The following is a 20416-nucleotide window of genomic DNA, read 5'->3' on the forward strand; positions in this document are numbered from 1 at the left end:
CTTGAGTTGGGGTTGATTTCATGTAATCGAATGAACTATCTTTCAGTAAAGTCGTCCCAGGAACGCAACTCATAAATATTGGCAATATCATTTTAAAGTCTTCTACTTTAAAATGTTTCATATGTATCTGAATTGCCGATATAAATGAGTCAAATTAAATAAATTATTAGAAGAATTTTTTTACTAAGCAACAACATTTTTGTTTATGTTAATAGTATTTTGTATTTTGACAACGGCACCCGATTTGGGCGTCGAAACGTTAATAAAAATCATTTTTTAATAATATTGTGGCTTATTTCCCATTATAAAATAATTAAAAATGAATTAAAATGTATAAACATTTTCAATTTCTTTGCAACACGAAAATGCAGCAGCTGCATAAAACCCTGGTCAAATCGGAGAGTGCAGGAAGAGTCTATACCGGTTTCGGAGTTTTTTTCCTCCTCATCAGTAGTCCCATGTCCTCTTCTCTCCGATTTCCCCAGGCATCATACTTTGGGCCTTTCCGAATTGCAAACAACGAAATGTCTCGGATGTACTAGAGCCATCTACCGAAAAAGAAAGTAAGTAATCAATCGAAGTAGCACAGAAAACGACAATAAATATCGTTCCTATACCAGCAGATTGACAACAGGTGGAATAATTTCTTTGGTTACAACCTCCCGAGATTTTCAAAAATTATAAATCATGGATGCCGAGGAAATTAAGATGAGAGAATTTTAAACAATTCACAGCCCATCTGCTCAGCGTGGTAAAAGTTCCAGCAAGAAAGATTCCTTAGTACTCAACAAAAGAGTAAATGAATTAAAATGTATAAACATTTTCAATTTCTTTGCAACACTAAAATGCAGCAGCTGCATAAAACTCTGGTTAAATCGGAGAGTGCAGGAAGAGTTTATACTGGTTTCGGAGGTTTTTTCCTCCTCATCAGTTGTCCCATATCCTCTTCTCTCCGATTTCCCCAGGCATCATACTTTGGGCCTTTCCGAATTGCAAAGAACCTCATCAGTAGTCCCATATCCTCTTCTCTCCGATTTCCCCAGGCATCATACTTTGGGCCTTTCCGAATTGCAAAGAACGAAATGTAACGGATGTACTAGAGCCATCTACCGAAAAACAAAGTAAGTAATCAATCGAAGTAGCACAGAAAACGACAATAAATATCGTTCCCATACCACCAGATTGACAACAGGTGGAATACTTTCTTTGGTTACAACCTCCCGAGAATTTCAAAAATTATAAATCATACAGGAGGCCGAGGAAATTAAGATGAGAGAATTTTAAATAATTCCCAACCCATCTGCTCAGCGTGTGCTCAGCAAAACTGTTTTTATTTATTTATTTTTTTTTGTAGTGGTACTGTTTGAGTGGTGTATTCTATTATTCAAAATATTGGAAACCGCCCAAAAATGGTTTCTTTGATGCTACGGTTAATATGAATTCTAACATAAACTTTATCAAATTAAACTAACTAGATTAACAAATAAAAACATACCAAATATCGTCTTCCTCTAAAATGAAAAATAATATCCTCATTTATAGATTTTTAAACGACTGCCAAAAAGGAACAGCCAAATCTGCTTTTTAAACTCAAATCTGATTCAACCAAACTCGGCTCCAAAATGATAAAAATACATATAAAAGAAAGATAATTCTGTTATGACGAAAATAAAATGTAGTTTGGTCACATGTTGTTTTTATACTTTAATAATAAGTTGAACAAATAGCGGGATCTTTTAAGTGGCATCTAAAAATACACATAGTTTCAAAAGTTATGCATCACCTAAAATTATGCTCATTTTCGTAGTTGATTTTTTCGTGAACAGCTAATTTTCTTTATTATTTTCGATTTTTCGTTGGCACTAACACAGTTTGACAAATTTTTACTTAAACTTCCTTTTTGAACTTATACCGGGTGGAAGAAAAGATACGTTTTTATGTTAAATTTGAGACACCCTGTAGGCAGTACAAGCGTAGGTATACATCGAAATCAGCTGGTCGTTGACAATAAGGGAGACCTCCCAAAAGTAGAGATATATAAATCAAAGAAAGCATGCTCCGAAGAATAAACAGACCATATGTCTAAGTGAAGAGGAAGAAGAAAAATAATTATTAACACCATAAATCATATATCTTACTCATTTTAGGTTAAACCAAATTAATATTATTATTTTTATAAAAAGAAGAATGATATAAAAAATGAGATAAAAAAGAAGAATGCAAGTGGAAAAAGATGCCCTGCAATATATAGACGAGAGAAGACTGAAATGGTACGGCCACGTACGCAGAGCAGAAAACACTTGGATAAACAAGGTTGCAGAATGGAGCCCAAGAGGAACGAGAAGAAGAGGACGACCTAGAAGATCTTGGAAAAATGAAGTCGACGAAGCCATGTCTAAGAAAGGATTGGAAGACGGAGACTGGGAAGATCGAAAAAAATGGAAGTCCTGGCTGACGGAAGGGAAACGGCATTAGCTGTAGACAACCCTTTATATATATATATATATATATATATATATATATATATATATATATATATATATATATATATATATATATATATTATATACATAGAAAAGAAAAATCATTGGCAAATAACTCGCAATGTGAATGTGAATACAAAATTAACAATATAAAAAGATGGAATGCAACTGCAGACACGTGTTTCTGACTCATTAGTCGTCATCAGTACAGTATAGCCAAGTTAGAAGATAATAGTTTAACTTGGAAAAAGATCACTACAGGAGCAATATTACCATTTGTGACAACAATGTCAGAAGACCCTGCCTTTCAGGGCGACGACCAACACAGTCACGGAGGTAAAGCTACCTGAGGAAAGAAAAGCCAAAACCTTATAAAATAAAGGATGTTAAGTAAGCGAGTACAACTATAAACATAGAAAAGAAAAATCATTGGCAAATAACTCGCAATGTGAATGTGAATACAAAATTAACAATATAAAAAGATGGAATGCAACTGCAGACACGTGTTTCTGACTCATTAGTCGTCATCAGTACAGTATAGCCAAGTTAGAAGATAATAGTTTAACTTGGAAAAAGATCACTACAGGAGCAATATTACCATTTGTGACAACAATGTCAGAAGACATTGACGACTGATGACGACTAATGAGTCAGAAACACGTGTCTGCAGTTGCATTCCATCTTTTTATATTGTTAATTTTGTATTCACATTCACATTGCGAGTTATTTGCCAATGATTTTTCTTTTCTATGTTTATAGTTGTACTCGCTTACTTAACATCCTTTATTTTATAAGGTTTTGGCTTTTCTTTCCTCAGGTAGCTTTACCTCCGTGACTGTGTTGGTCGTCGCCCTGAAAGGCAGGGTCTTCTGACATTGTTGTCACAAATGGTAATATTGCTCCTGTAGTGATCTTTTTCCAAGTTAAACTATTATCTTCTAACTTGGCTATACTGTACTGATGACGACTAATGAGTCAGAAACACGTGTCTGCAGTTGCATTCCATCTTTTTATATTGTTAATTTTGTATTCACATTCACATTGCGAGTTATTTGCCAATGATTTTTCTTTTCTATGTTTATAGTTGTACTCGCTTACTTAACATCCTTTATATATATATATATATATATATATATATATATATATATATATATATATATATATATATATATATATATATATATATATATATATATATATATATATATATATATATATATATATATATATTGTTGTGATCTTGATTATTGATATGAGATAATATTTTTATATGTCATTTAATTTAATCAATGCATTAATAATAATCTAATTAATTTACCAGATCACATATCAATATGTTTTCAATCTCAGGGCTTTTTATAAAATTAATTACTTACATACGTGGCTTCTAAGTATTTCTTAATGGTTCCTAATCGGGATAGGAAAGAAAAGAGTAAAATAATAACACATATGGGTTACAATTGTAATCAAAATATTGTTTATTTTATTTAAATGGCAATCACTGCTTAATATTTGCTATATCTTATTTTTCTTAAACATAACATTTACACATGGGAATCTTATTTTCTTTTGATTTCCAATTGAAAGTTTTTATTAACATTTAACTATTATGATTTATTAGCAACAATTCTATTTAAGTTTGATGAAGCTTTTCTGATATTATTGATTATGTTTCTTCAATTTTAAATGTGGTATTTACTACGAAAAACCCATACATTCATGTCCAAACAAATGAGACTGACCTTTTTCTGGTGCACTGAGAATGTCTTCACACAAGACCCGTTTCCTGCTATCCTTGGCTGCAATCCAAACCTCGTCCTGGCTTCCAGTAATGTTCTCCTCTGAAACTAGCTCGTATAGCTCTCGTTTCCTGCTTCTGTCGTGATGCTGTGTTCTACCTTTTTCGAAACTGCAATCAGCTACCGGGAACTCTTGGCTCAAGGAGGTTCTTTTACTCTCAACCTGGCCTACCTCTCGTTCTACGATAGATACTTCACACTCACGGAACTACACAGGCTTTCTCACTCTCCGTACACTACCGTCTACTACTCGACTTCACTTCTCGACAGCTCAAAACATTCTGATCTCTATTTGTCATTCATTCCCCTGCTTTCTAAATATCCCCTCCAGATTCACAAATCAAACTTCCACCACCAACTCTCATTCGCAGTATTCCTCAAAACCAATTTTTAAACTTTCTAAATATGCTTAATGGATTTCAAAGAAAATAGTTAATTCCCATTCTAAAATTACTTTCTACTATATACAAATTTTAATGACCTACTCTCTATTTCCACTTAGTCTTATTTAGCATCGGCTAATGATCGATCCTTCCGCGAACAAACGATAATGGCCTATTATCGATTTCACTTGAGTCTTATTTAATCACTTCTTAAAATTAAATATAACAATTTGTTGTATACAGGTTGTTTTAAATTTATATGCCCGTGGTTGAGAAAAATGAAAATATTTTATATTAAATTGAATTCTGTTTATAATTATCAAAATTTAATTTTCATATCAAATAGAAATATAACAAATCCCCGCCTTGTATTCGATAAAATTTATCTGCTTTTTTAAATAAATTTTCTCGAGGCAAAACCAACTCCCTGTATATTTCCTTACTTTAATCTACGTCTTATATCCTAACTTACTATCTACTTCATGGAATTCTGTATTTTATTCGTGATATTTGTATACATCGTGAATATTATAAATTCCTCGGATCTTTTCCGAGTTCCTGTGCCTCAACTCATAACTATTTATCCCATTTTCATTATTCACGATGTACGGGCCTTCGAAAACAGGCATCAACTTTGCGCAAATGCCCCCAGGAAGATTTGATACTCGTAATGCCCTCACGAGTACTTTTTCACCCTTTTGGAAAGTCACTGGTCTTCTTTTTCTATTTTGTTCCTGTCTTTGGATATATTTTTCGTTGCTTCGCCGTAATCTTCTCTGTACGGTTTCAATCACCTGGTGATATTCTTTTGGCTCTTGGTCTTCCCATGGCCTTATCGGCAGTACACCCTTCATGATGTATTCTGGGGTCTCTTTTGTTACTGTGCTCGGAATTGTATTTAGATACCTTTCTATTTCCGCCATTTTCCTGTCCCAGTGGCGATGTTGACCATCTGTTGCAATGCGGAGAAATTTCGTCACTTCCTGTATGAATCGTTCAGAAGGATTACTCTGTGGATGCCTGATGCTGACAAAATTTGTCTCTATTCCTCATTCTCGAAGTTGTCCCTTGAAACGATCATTTCGGAAATACGTTGCATTGTCCAGTAGAATCTTTTTTGGTGTTCCTACTATGGCTATAAAATGGTCGATTTTTCTTAATATTTCTTCCCCCTTTGTGGTGCGGCAACTATATAATTTTACGTATTTTGAAAACACATCCACCATTACCAGAATATGTTTGTTCCTTTTAGTGGTCATAATTAGATCGCTTAACATATCTATTGCTACAATGTCTAGTTTGTTTCGGGCTTCAATATTTTTGGCAACATTTTCGTTTTTGAAATTCCGACTCTTATATTTTTGACATACATCGCACTTCTGGGTAATTTCCTTTGCAATGCGGTAATCCTGTCGGCTTATGTAATTTTCCCTAAAAACGAGCCAAACTTTTCTGCTACCGATATGCCCATTGTCCTCATGTAATTTCTTTATTATCTTTTCGGCCAATGTCTGTGTCACTAAATATAGTTCCTTTCCGTCTATTCTCTTAAAATATATGTTATTTTCTACTTCCGCTCTTCTTTTCTCTCTTTCCTCTAGGTCTTCCTGGTTTGTCCTTATCTCATTTAAAGAATATATCCCTTCTTCTTGTATTAATCTATTTAGTCCCACCTGTAGAGTAATTGTTTCCTTTTTTCCGGTGTCCTCATCCCGTGTTAGAGCGTCGGCTATTATGTTGTCTTTTCCTTTTATATATCGGAACTCAAAATCATACTCCTGTAATAATAGAATGCCTCTATGTATTCTATTATTTACTAATCTATTCTTCATGATATGTACTAAAGCTGCATGGTCTGTTTCGATTGTGAATTTTGCTCCCAATAAGTAAAACCTCAATTTGTTTACGCAATATAGTACACTGGCAAACTCCAATTCTGTAACACTATATTTTCTTTCATGTGTTTTAGTCACTCGAGATATAAAACATATCGGTACTTCTTGGTCGTTTTGTATTTGAGACAGAACTCCTGCAAATTTTTGTATGGACGCATCAGTTCGGAGTATAAAAGGTAAATTGTAAATGGGGTGGTATATTTTCGTTCCTTTTGAGAATTCTCGTTTTAATGTTTCGAAAGCTTCCTCCTGTTCTTCTTTCCAATTCCATTTTATTCCTTTTTTAAGCAATTTTATCAGAGGAATTTCCTTTTGGCTCAAATCGGGAATCAGCTTTTTAAAATAATTTATCGTGCCAAGAAAACCTCTCAATGTTTTCAAATTCGTTGGTCTTGGGTATTCATCTATGAGCTTGACTCTGTCTTCGGCTAATCTTACTGTTTTGGTGTCCAATTGAAAACCCAAATAAATGACTTCTTTTTGAAAAAATTGACATTTTTCAATGTTTAATTTCAATCCCGCTGTGTCCAATTCTTTCAGAATTATTTCTATGTGTTCCAGATGACTCTGAGTATCTTGTGAAAAAATTAATAAATCATCGATATAATGAACTATGAAATCTTCATGGCGATTCAAAATGGTATGTAGAGCTCGGACGAGTGCAGCACAAGCACTCTGCAATCCAAATGGCACTACCTTAAACCGGTAGACAATACCATCAATAGAAAAAGCGGTGTAGTTTCTACACTTTTCAGCTAACGGTATCAACCAAAAACTGTGTTTTAAGTCAATTTTCGAAAATATGTGTGACCCGGTGATTCTTCCAAAAATGGCCTCGATGTTTAGAGGTGATTCATATTGTGATACAGTGTGCTGGTTGATATTCCTGGCATCTAAACATAATCTCAATTCTCCATTGCTTTTCTTTACTATCACAATCGGGTTAACATACGGTGAATCACATCTTTCGATGATTTGATCTTCCAACATTTTATTTATTTCTTCTTTCACCTCTTGTCGATACTTGTATGGAATCGGGTAAGTCTTTGATCGAAAATTTCCCAAGTTTTTCACCTCAAATGAATGTTCGTACTTTTTAGCCACTCTGTTTTCCTCATTGATCAAATTTTCGTAATTTCTTAACATCAACCGCAATTCTTTTTCTTTCCCTTCTCCACATATCAATTTTCTGTCTTTTTTTTCAGATTCTTCACACATGTTTACCGTGCATTCCGCATCCTCGTTTGCATATACCTCCTCTTCAAATACCACTGTTTCAATCATATTTTTTTCACTTTCATTTTTTTGCTTTATTTCTTCTTCTCCTGAGCTCGTCTCTTCTTTTGAGGAATCCCAGGTTTCCTTTGTTTCTGATACTCTCAAATTTTCTTCTTCTGGGCTCAACTCTTCTTTTGAGGAGCCACAGGTTTCATTTTCTTTTATCTTTTTCTGACCTTTTCTCCTTTTTTTTCTTTGTCCTTGCTTCGCTGCCAAATTCATTTCCACTGTTTGTTCTTTACCTGATTCGTCCGTATTTTGTTTCTCATGTTCCTTGTCCTGTTCTTTTTCTTCTTCTTCTGTTAGTTTCATCGTATTATTTTTAAAATCTATCACTACATGTTTTTCTGCCAATTCGTCAACTCCTACTATCATGTCATGTGACATGTTTGGCATTATTACACATTGTAGTGCATACATTTTCTTACCCAGTCGTACCATTACTCGTATGCCTTCATTTATAGTTGCCAATGTCCGTTTGTTTGCGCCCACTAAATTTACCCTAGGTATTTTGTAAATTAAATTTGTTAAGTTAACTTCTTCTATTAGTTTTCTGTTGACCAATGTTATTTCAGATCCAGTGTCTATCATAATTTTAATTGGTTTCTCGTTGATAAATCCATCCACAAATTTTAAATTAACTCCATTTTTCTTTTCGTTGTTTCCTGCCAATTTAATAAACTCCTTGGGGTGACAAAAGATTCCTGTTTGATTTTTGGTTTTTAGTGAGCGCCGTCGTGAAAAGACGCCGGTTGCTCATCGTTGTTTATATTTTCGTCATAATGTCTCTCTCCGTCATATTCATCTGTCTGGGTATTATTTACTTCTCTTCTATTTTCTCTTGGTCTGTCGGATCTGTTTCGGTTTTCTCGATATCCCTGTTCATTTTGTCTACCATTATTTCTGTTTTCTTGATTTGAGCGTGTGGTGGTTCTATTCTGGTATTCTCGATTTCTGTCCTCATTCCATTGCCTATTTCTTTGTTCATAATTTCCTCTTCCGTTGTCTCTATTTTCGTTTTCCCTTCTGGGATTAAAATCTCGTCTTGTATAGTCCCTCCTATTTTGATTTCTATCTCTGTACTCTTGTGTTTCTCGGGGCCTGTAATCTTCTCGCGACCTTCTTGATTTTCTTTCTCTTAGACGTGATTCTCTTATTTGTAGGAATTGGCATAAACTATCTATGTCTTTGTAGTTTTGCAATGTGATATGGTCTTCCAGCGTTTCCTCGAAATGTCTTGCAATCAGTTCGACTAATTGTTCCGATGAGTAATTATATTGTAAATGTTTTGCATTATTGTAAATTTGCAAAGCATATGTCCTTTCTGATACACCCATCCTATCATTGTATTTCCCATTTTGCAATTCCTTGTTAATTTCCAATTGTTGGACTTTTCCCCAGAAATAATTCAAAAATTTTTGTTCAAATTGTTGCCAATTGCCGAATTCTTCTTCTTTGCTATCGAACCATAGGCTTGCTTCATATTTGAGATGGTTTCTGATAGTTTCTTTTGCTGTTTCGAAATTTCCGATGTGCTGTATTTTCTTTTTCAGGCTATTTATGAACGGCACTGGGTGTAATCTTCTTACATCCCCGCCAAACCTTATCTTCACGTCATCTGTGCTATGTATAACCATTTCTCTTCTTTCTCCGACATTTTGTTGGGTATTGATTTCCGCAATCTTTCTTTCCACTTCTTCTATGTCTGCTTGAATAGCGTTTTGCAACTTGTTTTCCAAACTTTCCATTTCTTTTTTCTGGCAATTCGTTATCTCCTTTATTTTATTTTGAATTTTCATTTCTTGTTCTTTCATCTCGTTTTTCATTGTTGTTAAACATCCTTTTACTTCCTTTTCTATGCGTTCCTCCATTTTCTTGTTGTTCTCTTCTATTGCTTGTTTCATTTTTTGTTGTGTTTCATCCATTTTTTTATCCAATTTTTGTTGTGTTTCATCCATTTTTTGTTGTGTTTCATCCATTTTCTGTTGTGTTTCATCCATTTTTTGATCCAATTTTTGTTGTGTTTCATCCATTTTTCGTTGTGTTTCCTCCATTTTTTGATCCATTTTTTGTTGTGATTCATCCATTTTTTGATCCACTTTATCCATTTTCTTTGATGTTTCTTCCTGATTTTTATCCATTTTTTGTTCTATTCTTTGTGACTGGAGTTGCATCATTTGTAATAATTTATCTATTCCTGATAATTCTTGCTGTTCTGATGCCATGATTGTCGTGTCTAAAATATCTTCTTGGTCTGAATTATTCTCTTGATTTGAATGTTCTTTTTGTTTTTTGTTGTCTTTGCTTTGGCTTCTTGTCACAGACATTTGTTTTCAAGAAGTACTGTCCCCGCCAAATATGAAATTTTACTAGTATGTTACCAAGACGACTTTTTCTCACCCAAATATTATAAATTGTCAATAAATATATCAAATGTAAATATCGTAAAAATAAAATATTAAATCAGTTATGTAAAATTTGTACCTAAAGAGATCTAAAATTTTATGTTATCAAATGTAAGTATCTCACTTTTTACCACAGGCATATAAATTTTCAAATACCGGCTTTACTCTTTCTATCCTTCAAATTTGCCACTAGAAATACTTAACAATGCTTTCCACGTTGGACGACAGTTGTTGTGATCTTGATTATTGATATGAGATAATATTTTTATATGTCATTTAATTTAATCAATGCATTAATAATAATCTAATTAATTTACCAGATCACATATCAATATGTTTTCAATCTCAGGGCTTTTTATAAAATTAATTACTTACATACGTGGCTTCTAAGTATTTCTTAATGGTTCCTAATCGGGATAGGAAAGAAAAGAGTAAAATAATAACACATATGGGTTACAATTGTAATCAAAATATTGTTTATTTTATTTAAATGGCAATCACTGCTTAATATTTGCTATATCTTATTTTTCTTAAACATAACATTTACACATGGGAATCTTATTTTCTTTTGATTTCCAATTGAAAGTTTTTATTAACATTTAACTATTATGATTTATTAGCAACAATTCTATTTAAGTTTGATGAAGCTTTTCTGATATTATTGATTATGTTTCTTCAATTTTAAATGTGGTATTTACTACGAAAAACCCATACATTCATGTCCAAACAAATGAGACTGACCTTTTTCTGGTGCACTGAGAATGTCTTCACACAAGACCCGTTTCCTGCTATCCTTGGCTGCAATCCAAACCTCGTCCTGGCTTCCAGTAATGTTCTCCTCTGAAACTAGCTCGTATAGCTCTCGTTTCCTGCTTCTGTCGTGATGCTGTGTTCTACCTTTTTCGAAACTGCAATCAGCTACCGGGAACTCTTGGCTCAAGGAGGTTCTTTTACTCTCAACCTGGCCTACCTCTCGTTCTACGATAGATACTTCACACTCACGGAACTACACAGGCTTTCTCACTCTCCGTACACTACCGTCTACTACTCGACTTCACTTCTCGACAGCTCAAAACATTCTGATCTCTATTTGTCATTCATTCCCCTGCTTTCTAAATATCCCCTCCAGATTCACAAATCAAACTTCCACCACCAACTCTCATTCGCAGTATTCCTCAAAACCAATTTTTAAACTTTCTAAATATGCTTAATGGATTTCAAAGAAAATAGTTAATTCCCATTCTAAAATTACTTTCTACTATATACAAATTTTAATGACCTACTCTCTATTTCCACTTAGTCTTATTTAGCATCGGCTAATGATCGATCCTTCCGCGAACAAACGATAATGGCCTATTATCGATTTCACTTGAGTCTTATTTAATCACTTCTTAAAATTAAATATAACAATTTGTTGTATACAGGTTGTTTTAAATTTATATGCCCGTGGTTGAGAAAAATGAAAATATTTTATATTAAATTGAATTCTGTTTATAATTATCAAAATTTAATTTTCATATCAAATAGAAATATAACAATATATATATATATATATATATATATATATATATATATATATATATATATATTTATAAAACTTTTTTATCACGATATCAGATACCTACGTTTATGTTGTGTTTAAACCCCCTCCCCTACTGTTCTAAAATATCTTACAGAAATTGTATTGATTGAACAAAACTAATACCATACCTGTAACCTTCTGTCCATTGGAAACTATCTAAGAAACTCCAAACCGTATACCCCTTCAATTTTACTCCATCTTCTTGAATGGAAATGGAAACTTCCTTTAGGTATTTCTTCCAATTAATAATAACAAAAAAATTAATAAAAGAGTAAAACATAAAACATTTTTTATCAAACAATCCTAAAAAATCATTAGTTATGACTAGAGCTCGGGAAATATGCACTTAAAAAACCCTAAAATATGCTTGCAAATATGCACAAAAACAGTTGAAATATGCACTAAAATATGCTTTTATGCATTTAATGCATATAAATTAAAAACGCAGTAATCCTTATTTTGAAGGTATTTAATTATTTATTTTATGACAATGACCTTAGCTGTCGAGGCATGCTATATAAAAAATATTTAGTGAAAGTTCTATTACCTATATCATTATATTTACTTATTTTTGAAGTTATACTTCTTTAGACGCGATTGGGAGTGAATTTTTATTATTATGCGCGCATGCGCACACAGATAGTATTGCGCACAGACAGTATGGCGTTAGTTGCTAAATCTTTCAAGTATAAATATGTAAATTTGTTTTGTATAAATATGTCAGTGCAAAAAAGGTGTGAAAAGAATATTTGAGTGTTTTTAGTATTTATATTTATTATAACTTTTGTGTCTTTGGATTTGTCTTCCTCGGGAGTAAGATAAGTATTATTAAAACATTTTTATATTTATTATACTTCACTTCGTCTGTTTGTTACCGTGAATTGTCATTATATCCGAGACTGTAGAACCAGAGAGATGGTAGCGTTATTGGTATAGCACTCAGCTACGGATCGAGAGATCTTGGGTTCAAATCCGGACAATTCTTATTCTTTTTTTTATTTTTGGAAAGTGGAAAGCATTAAAATTAGTTTAATATTTAAATAAAACAAAAATAAACTGTTTAAATTATATTTATTTCGTTGGAATCATATAGTAGAAATATAACTTCTTACGTGCGTACAGAGTACACACGCATTCTTTTTTATATTTATCGTCATCATTCTTTGTTATAGTATTATTACAATTAAAACTATAAATCATTAAATGTTCTTATAAATTTTCTACCGAAAAACTAAGCCGTCTATCTGATATTAATTGTTTATACACTGAAACACTTCTTTCTACTTCACATGAAGTTAAAGAAGTTAAAATATTATACAGGGTGTAACGAAAATACAGGTCATAAACTTAATCAAATATTCTGGGACCAAAAATAGTTTGATTGAACCTAACTTACCTTAGTACAAATGTGTATATAAAAAAAGTTACAACCCTTTGAAGTTACAAAATGAAAATCGATTTTTTCCAATATATCGAAAACTATTAAAGATTTTTTATTGAAAATGGACATATGGCATTCTTATGACAGTAGCATCTTAAGAAAAAATAATAGTGAAATTTGGACACCCTATAAAAATTTCATGGGGGTTTAGTTCCTTTAAGCCCCCCCTAACTTTTGTGTACGTTCCAATTAAATTAGTATTGTAGTACCATTACTTAAACAAAATATTTTTAAAACTTTTTTGGCTCCTAGTACTTTTTCGAAAAGTCAGTTTTTATCGAGATATTTTGAATATTTGTCAAATCCACCACATATTTGTATATGGTTAAGTGCGATTATGGAGACTTGGTAATAATATAAAAATTTATGTATGATTTACATTTTTAGGTATATTTTGAACCGTATTAAAAAAGAAGTCATATCTCGATAAAAGTTGACTTCTCGAAAAAATACAAAGAGGCAAAAAAGTTTTAAAAACATTTTGTTTAACTAATGGTATCGCAGTAATAGTTTAATTGGAGCGTACACAAACATTTGGGGGGTTTAAAGGAACAAAACCCCATAAAATTTTTATGTAAACATATTTACAAAGAAGCCGCAACTCGATAAAAACTGCCTTATCGAAAAAATACTAAGAGCCAAAAAAGTTTTAAAAATATTGAATTTAACCAATGGTACAACAATAATAATTTAATTGGAACGTACAGAAAAGTTTGGGATGGTTTAAGGAACAAAACCCCCATAAAATTTTTATGGGGAGCACAAATTTCACTATAATTTTTCTTTAAGATGCTCCTGCCATAAGAATGCCACATATCCATTTTCAATAAGAAATCTTTAATAGTTTTCGATATATTCGAAAAAATCGATTTTCATTTTGTAACTTCAAAGGGCTATAACTTTTTTTGTGTGCATATTTGTACTAAGGTAAGTTAGGTTCATTCGAACTATTTTTGGTCCCAGAATATGTGATTTAATTTATGACCTGTATTTTTGTTACACCCTGTATAATTGATGGTTCTACCTACAAAATTAAATGATGTTCACATTTCCCCATCTTAATAATATTATTTATTTAAATTATTTTTGGTATCACTCATTTTTCTTTAACGCCGTGCAGAATTTTTGATACACTTTGTTGGTTTCTCCAAGGTGTTTAATTTTTTCATTTAACAAATTGATAATTTCAAGACTTTGGTCTAATAAAATGTTTCGCTTTTCTAATAAAGTAATTGTTTCAGCAATATTTACAAAATTGATTTAGATATGTGTCAAATTACTTTTTAATAACGGTTTTTTTTAAACATCCACTCATTTTTTTTACAGCACCTGAGTTATCTACATCGAAACTACAAATTATGACGTCTCTAATTCCCTCAAAATTATCGGTTATGAAATTTACAGAATTTAACAACTTTCCCCATCTAGTTATCTCAGGTTCAGGTGGTAAAGGCACATTAGGTAAACGATCTCTATATACCTATACTTGCAGAAGGGCTTTTCTGTCCCTACAGTTTCTGCTACTCTATTTATAGCGTGTGCTAAACAAGTAATAAATTTGAAAAAAATATTTTTAAATGTTGTCTACCTTTGGCCATATGGCGCAGCATCACTTAATAACAAAATGTTTTCACTAACAAAATGTGACTGCATATCATAGAGTCCCCTTCGTCTCTTTATTGGTCGCCTCCTTGCCGTATAAAATGCAAAAGGCAGAGATTAAAGATGTTACCAGAAAGTGGTTCCACGGGAATTTTCAGATTTATTGTTTAGATCTGAGGATTCTCATATCTGTTTAAAATTTTTTCTCTAGTTTGAGATAAAAAAAAGTCTGAAAATATGCAATTTCAATAAATGCATAAGCATTTATAAAATTTATCCAAAATATGCAAATATGCACTTAATATGTATTTTGCATATTTCCCGAGGTCTAGTTATGACTATATACCGCGCCCCCCATAGGGGGAGAGGGCGCACTCATCATAAATAGTTATAAAGTTTATACCTCACAGCTGACTTTTGCAGGATTCTTTTATGAAAATTAAACTGCTAATATTGTCCGACAGATTATTAAGGGTACTCCAGTTATCGCACGCACCAAAGTTTAAAAATCTCTATATTTACGAAAAGCCCCCTTCCCAAATTTTCCCAAATAGAAAAGTTGCCCGATAGACAAGGACGGATCTGTTTTGAGGTGGATGTGAGAGGTGGCATTCGGATTTTTGCAGATAATGTTAGGTGACAACTTCAATAAATATAAATGACTTATTATGCTCTTTCTCAAATATGCCTGGAACATTAATAAAACAATTTAAATATTTGAAAATTTCGAAAAATAATATCGTTTTTTTTTTTCTATTTTCGTTGCATATAACTTAAAAACGATTCATTTTGGAACAAAGTCGTTGGAGAAGAAAATAAAGGTAGTTGAATTTTGTATAATATACGACTGGTTTACAATGTCTTAAATTATTACCCTTTCTGCAAAATAGCAATAAATAGAAAATAAGGGGTCAAAAAAGACTGTTTTTATTTAATGTTTTTAACCACTTTGGTTGCAGTTAGAACCTTCATAATTGACTTAGTAAATTCTTACAGCATACGAAAACCGTCCGCCGAATTTCGCAATCTAAATTTTTTTAAAATAGTTGAAATTTTTTAAAAACTTTCTGAATAAAAAGTAGACCATTTAGGGCCAATTTCTCATATCGAGTTCAACTCCAGTTTAACCTGAACTTCTAGTAAACGTCAGTTTAAAGTCAAAATCGTCTTTCTCAATTAACGATCAACCGATGGCAGTTTAACTTGAACGATCCTTGAACGGTGGAATTCGGCCGTTCAAAGATTTCAGAACTCAGTTCAGATGATTCCATGGACTACGCATGCGTTGTATTAACACGAACCGCTGTCATAATATAAATATATCCTATTTTATTATATTAAGCCCAACGATAAACGATAACATTATTTTTGTTTTTATAATATTTATTTATAATTATTAAAATGACTATTTGACTATAAATACTTAAATTTAACTTTATTCAAAAACAGCATAAAAATGGTAGTTCAAAATGGCGACAGTTTTTTACCTTTTGCCATCTATTGGCATTTCTCGAAAACTGTAGAACGAGCGCTGACATGAACGGGCAATGAGAAATAGGGATGGCGGTTTTTGACAAAACACCGGTTTTCGGTTATACCGGTTTTTTTGCTTACGGTTTAACCTGGCGGTTATAACCGGCCGAAAAAAACCGGTTTTTGGAAAAACCGGTTATCGGTTTTTTTAATCCAATAGGTTACAAAGTTACATCTACACTTTAGTTTGCACTTACACATGCACTTTAGTTTGCGATACTCCATTCGACTCGATATCAATATGATCAAAATTAGTACTATCGAAAGGACATCAATATAAATAAAACACAATTTTTAATAAAACCATTTTATTCTATTAATTAATATATTTATTTATTATCTAAAATACCCACCAATTTTCCTCTCCTCCCAAACTTAAAAAATTCCCCAACCATTTCAACTTATAAAAAATTTCCCAGACTCTTTGAAATGGGATTTAAAAAAAATAATAACAACATAAATATTTTACTTAAAACTAAATTGGATAATGCAATTTATCTTTTATTTTTACTACCATCAAAAAAATTATCATGTATTACTTTTAACACGTTTGTATATATTTGTAGAATAGGTACATTTTAACTCATTTAATACATCCTGTATGCGTGTATCGTTTTGAAAACGTAGCGAAATTCTTGGAGATTCGTATTCGTAATCAGTAAGACGATTTGCATAGTCAGAGCATTATTTTTGGTAATCAGAAAAAGTCATTCAACCACTTTCAATGTCAAGAGTTAAGAGTTTAGTGTGAAAAATAGATGATGTTTGCATCTAATTCAAAGAGATACTTCTTATGTAAATACATATTATGATTAGAGATACCTTTTCAAGAAAATATTATAATAAAAATAACTGCTTCTGGCTGATGTGAGATTGCACTTTCAATTTGCTTCTGTATTTATAAAATAAAATAAAATTTGAATTATGGTTTTGTTGGGAATAATTACTTGAGAATAATAATTATGATTGGGATAAAAAATAATACCTAACCTAATCCTAATCACCGTAAAAACCTAATAACCGGTTTTTACTTTAAAAAGAAAAAACCGGTTATAACCGGGACAAAAAAATAACCGGTAAAACCGGTTATTGCGAAGTAAAAAAACCGGTTTTAGGTTTAAACCGGTAGGTTTTTCCCATCCCTAATGAGAAATGCATTTCAAACAAAACCACAGATCACGGGTGAACCTGGTTCAACTGAACCATAGATTAACGCAGGTATGAGAAATCGACCCTTAGAAGTTTGCTATTTTTTTACAATAAAAGAGATTCTCTCCCTATCTATTACATTTTACAGAATTAAAATCGGATTATTTATGCGGCCTCAGCACTGTTTTAAAGTTATAAACAATATTTCGGCTTATAAACAAATACAGTGAGGACGTTTGTGTTGGAATAAATTCATTTTCTTGACAATGGGAGACTCTGGAGATAAATCCCGAAACAGATCGATTTTTATTTTTAAATTATAATTTTTTGCATAAATGTCAGACTAGTGACTTCATCCATCTGGGTGTGATGACGTAATCTAATTATTGGAACTAATATAATTAAAAAAAATTAATTCAATCCTTGTATAAATAGTTATGTTAATGTTTATATTAGTGAATACAAAACTAAATAACCTTTCCATTGAGCAATCACACGGCACCTATCTTCATTAAAAAAAACCATCGATTACGTCATCACACCCCGAAGGATGACGTCACTAGTATGATATATATACCAAAAAATTAGAATTTAAAAATAAAAATCGACCTGTTTCGGGATTTATCTCCAGAGACGCCTATTCTCGAGAAAATGAATTTATGCCAACTAAAACGTTCTCGCTGTATTTTCAAGCCAAAAAATTGTTTATAACTTTAAAACAGTGCTGAGGGCGCTTAAATAATCCGATTTTAATTCTGTAAAGTGTATTAGATAGGTAGAGAACTTCTTTATATGCAAAAAAATTAGCAAACTTCTTAATGGTCTACTTTTTCTTCAGAAAGTTTTTAAAAAATTTGAGCCTTTTTAACCTTCCGATGTGTAACCTTTATATTGTTACACGGATGACCAAGGGAGGGAAAATGACCCCAGGTCAAAAATGTCAAAACTGACAATTAACAAAAAAATAGTTTTTTTTTAATTTTTAATTTTTTTTGGCATGGACTTTATGTCATTCAGCCAGTCACAACTTGAGTATTAGTGTCATATGTAGTGTGTATGTTGAGTAAGTGTCTTGTTACTTTGCAAAGTCGACGCCATTAGCTTAAAACTTCTTGTAAATACACATAATAGACGCTATTTTACTGAACATCAACTTCAGAATATATTTTTTATTCGTAAAATATAGGGAATTTTTTTTATTTCAAAATATGAGGACATCTAGAATGATATTAATGTCAAATAAAAAAATAATGAGTTAAAAATTAAAAATACTTTTGAATTTATTAAAGAAAAACCTACGCTGGGTCACAATTTCCCCCGCTTGGTCATCCGAAGGTTAAAAAAAATTTCAAAATTATTCTGAAAAATCTATCAGGTCGATTTTAATGAAATTTGGTGAAAGATTTGTATGTTGTAAGAATTTTCTAAGCGAATTACGAAAGTTCTAATTGCAAGCAAAGTGGTTGAAAAACATTGAATAATAACAGACTTTTTTGCCCCCTTATTTTGTATTTATTGCTATTTTGCAGAAAGGTTAATAATTTAAGACATTTTTAACAAGTCGTTTTTCATACAAAATTAAATTATCTTTATTTTATTTCCCTACGACTTTGTTCCAAAATGAATCGTTTTAAAGTTATATTATAAGCAAAGAAAGTAGAAAAAATCGATGTTTTTCAAAATTTTTAAATACTTTAAATTTTTTATTAATGTTCGGGGCATAATATTTGAGAAGGAGCATAATAGTCCAGGGCGGATCTGTTTTGAGATGGACGTTGAGAGGTGACTCAATTTTTTTTGCAGAAATTGCTTGAAAATAACTCAAATAATAATATTTGAGTTATCCTCCCACTCAAAATGGTCCGGAACATGGTTTAAATAATCAAAATGTCAAAATATGAAGGAACATTTCGATTTTTTTATTGGTTTTTTGATTATAACTTTAAAACTATTCATTTCTAAGAAAAATTGTACTGACATAAAAGTTGCGTAATTAAATTTACTACAATACAAAATTGGCGAGAAATTTAAAAAATAGTCACCCTTGTGGCAAAATAGCAATAATTGCGAAAAAACCATACAAAAACAAGTATTCGCATTTTACGTTTTTCAACCATTTACGCTACACTTAGGACCTTTATATTTTACCCAGAAAATCTTTATAATATAGTAAAACAACACTGTAAATTTAATTAAGATCGGTTTAATAGATTTTGCAAAATAAATTTTGCAATCCAGCTTTCGCAAAAAAAATTCATTTTTTTAAAATGTTGCAGGACTGAAAATAAAGCAGATAGTAAGTTGAATTTTTTTTTTTCTTATAGAAGTATACTGTACCTTTCATTTGCAATTTTCAAAATTAAAATCGATTAATTACCACGGCGTCAGGAAATTTTTTAAATGAACATTAATTTTTGGTGCTACGCGCAGGACAGCGGTGTTCGATTCACACAAGTTGATTTCCACCAAAATTTCTTCTAATCTTTATCTAATATATTATTTTCTTACTCTATATTTTGTTGTATTTTAATATTTTAATTCCACAAAAATTAAACTAATTTTATTATTGTTTGTGAAATATTGTTTAAACAATTGCATATGTTTAAAAATAATAAACTTCTATTCTCTAAGTTAAAATATATGAACAAAGAAAATTTTTGCTAAAAAAAGTGTTATTTCAAAAGATAGAGTATGTGTTTTTATTTTGCAATAAACAAATTTATTTATTTATATCGAAATGTAATAAAAATTAAAATGTATCAATCATTATCAAAGGTTATTGGAATGCCCAATCAGAGCAAACTATCCGCTGTCCTGCGCGTAGCACCAATAATTAATGTTTATTTAAAAAAATTCCTGACGCCGT

The 20416-nt window shown here is 31.6% G+C and overlaps 1 protein-coding gene across 2 annotated transcripts in view; it reads right to left on the reverse strand.

Annotated features, from left to right (window-relative positions):
* Positions 1-20416, reverse strand: part of LOC126882802 (myrosinase 1-like) — an 85333-nt gene that overhangs the window by 19064 nt on the left and 45853 nt on the right. For both annotated transcript variants that reach the window (XM_050647867.1, XM_050647868.1), the window contains one exon: positions 11954-12060. In XM_050647867.1, the coding sequence (XP_050503824.1) occupies positions 11954-12060 (107 nt within the window). The remainder of the gene's footprint in view (positions 1-11953; positions 12061-20416) is intronic.

This window comes from Diabrotica virgifera, chromosome 3 (assembly GCF_917563875.1).
Source record: "Diabrotica virgifera virgifera chromosome 3, PGI_DIABVI_V3a".
Classification (NCBI taxonomy): domain Eukaryota; kingdom Metazoa; phylum Arthropoda; class Insecta; order Coleoptera; family Chrysomelidae; genus Diabrotica; species Diabrotica virgifera.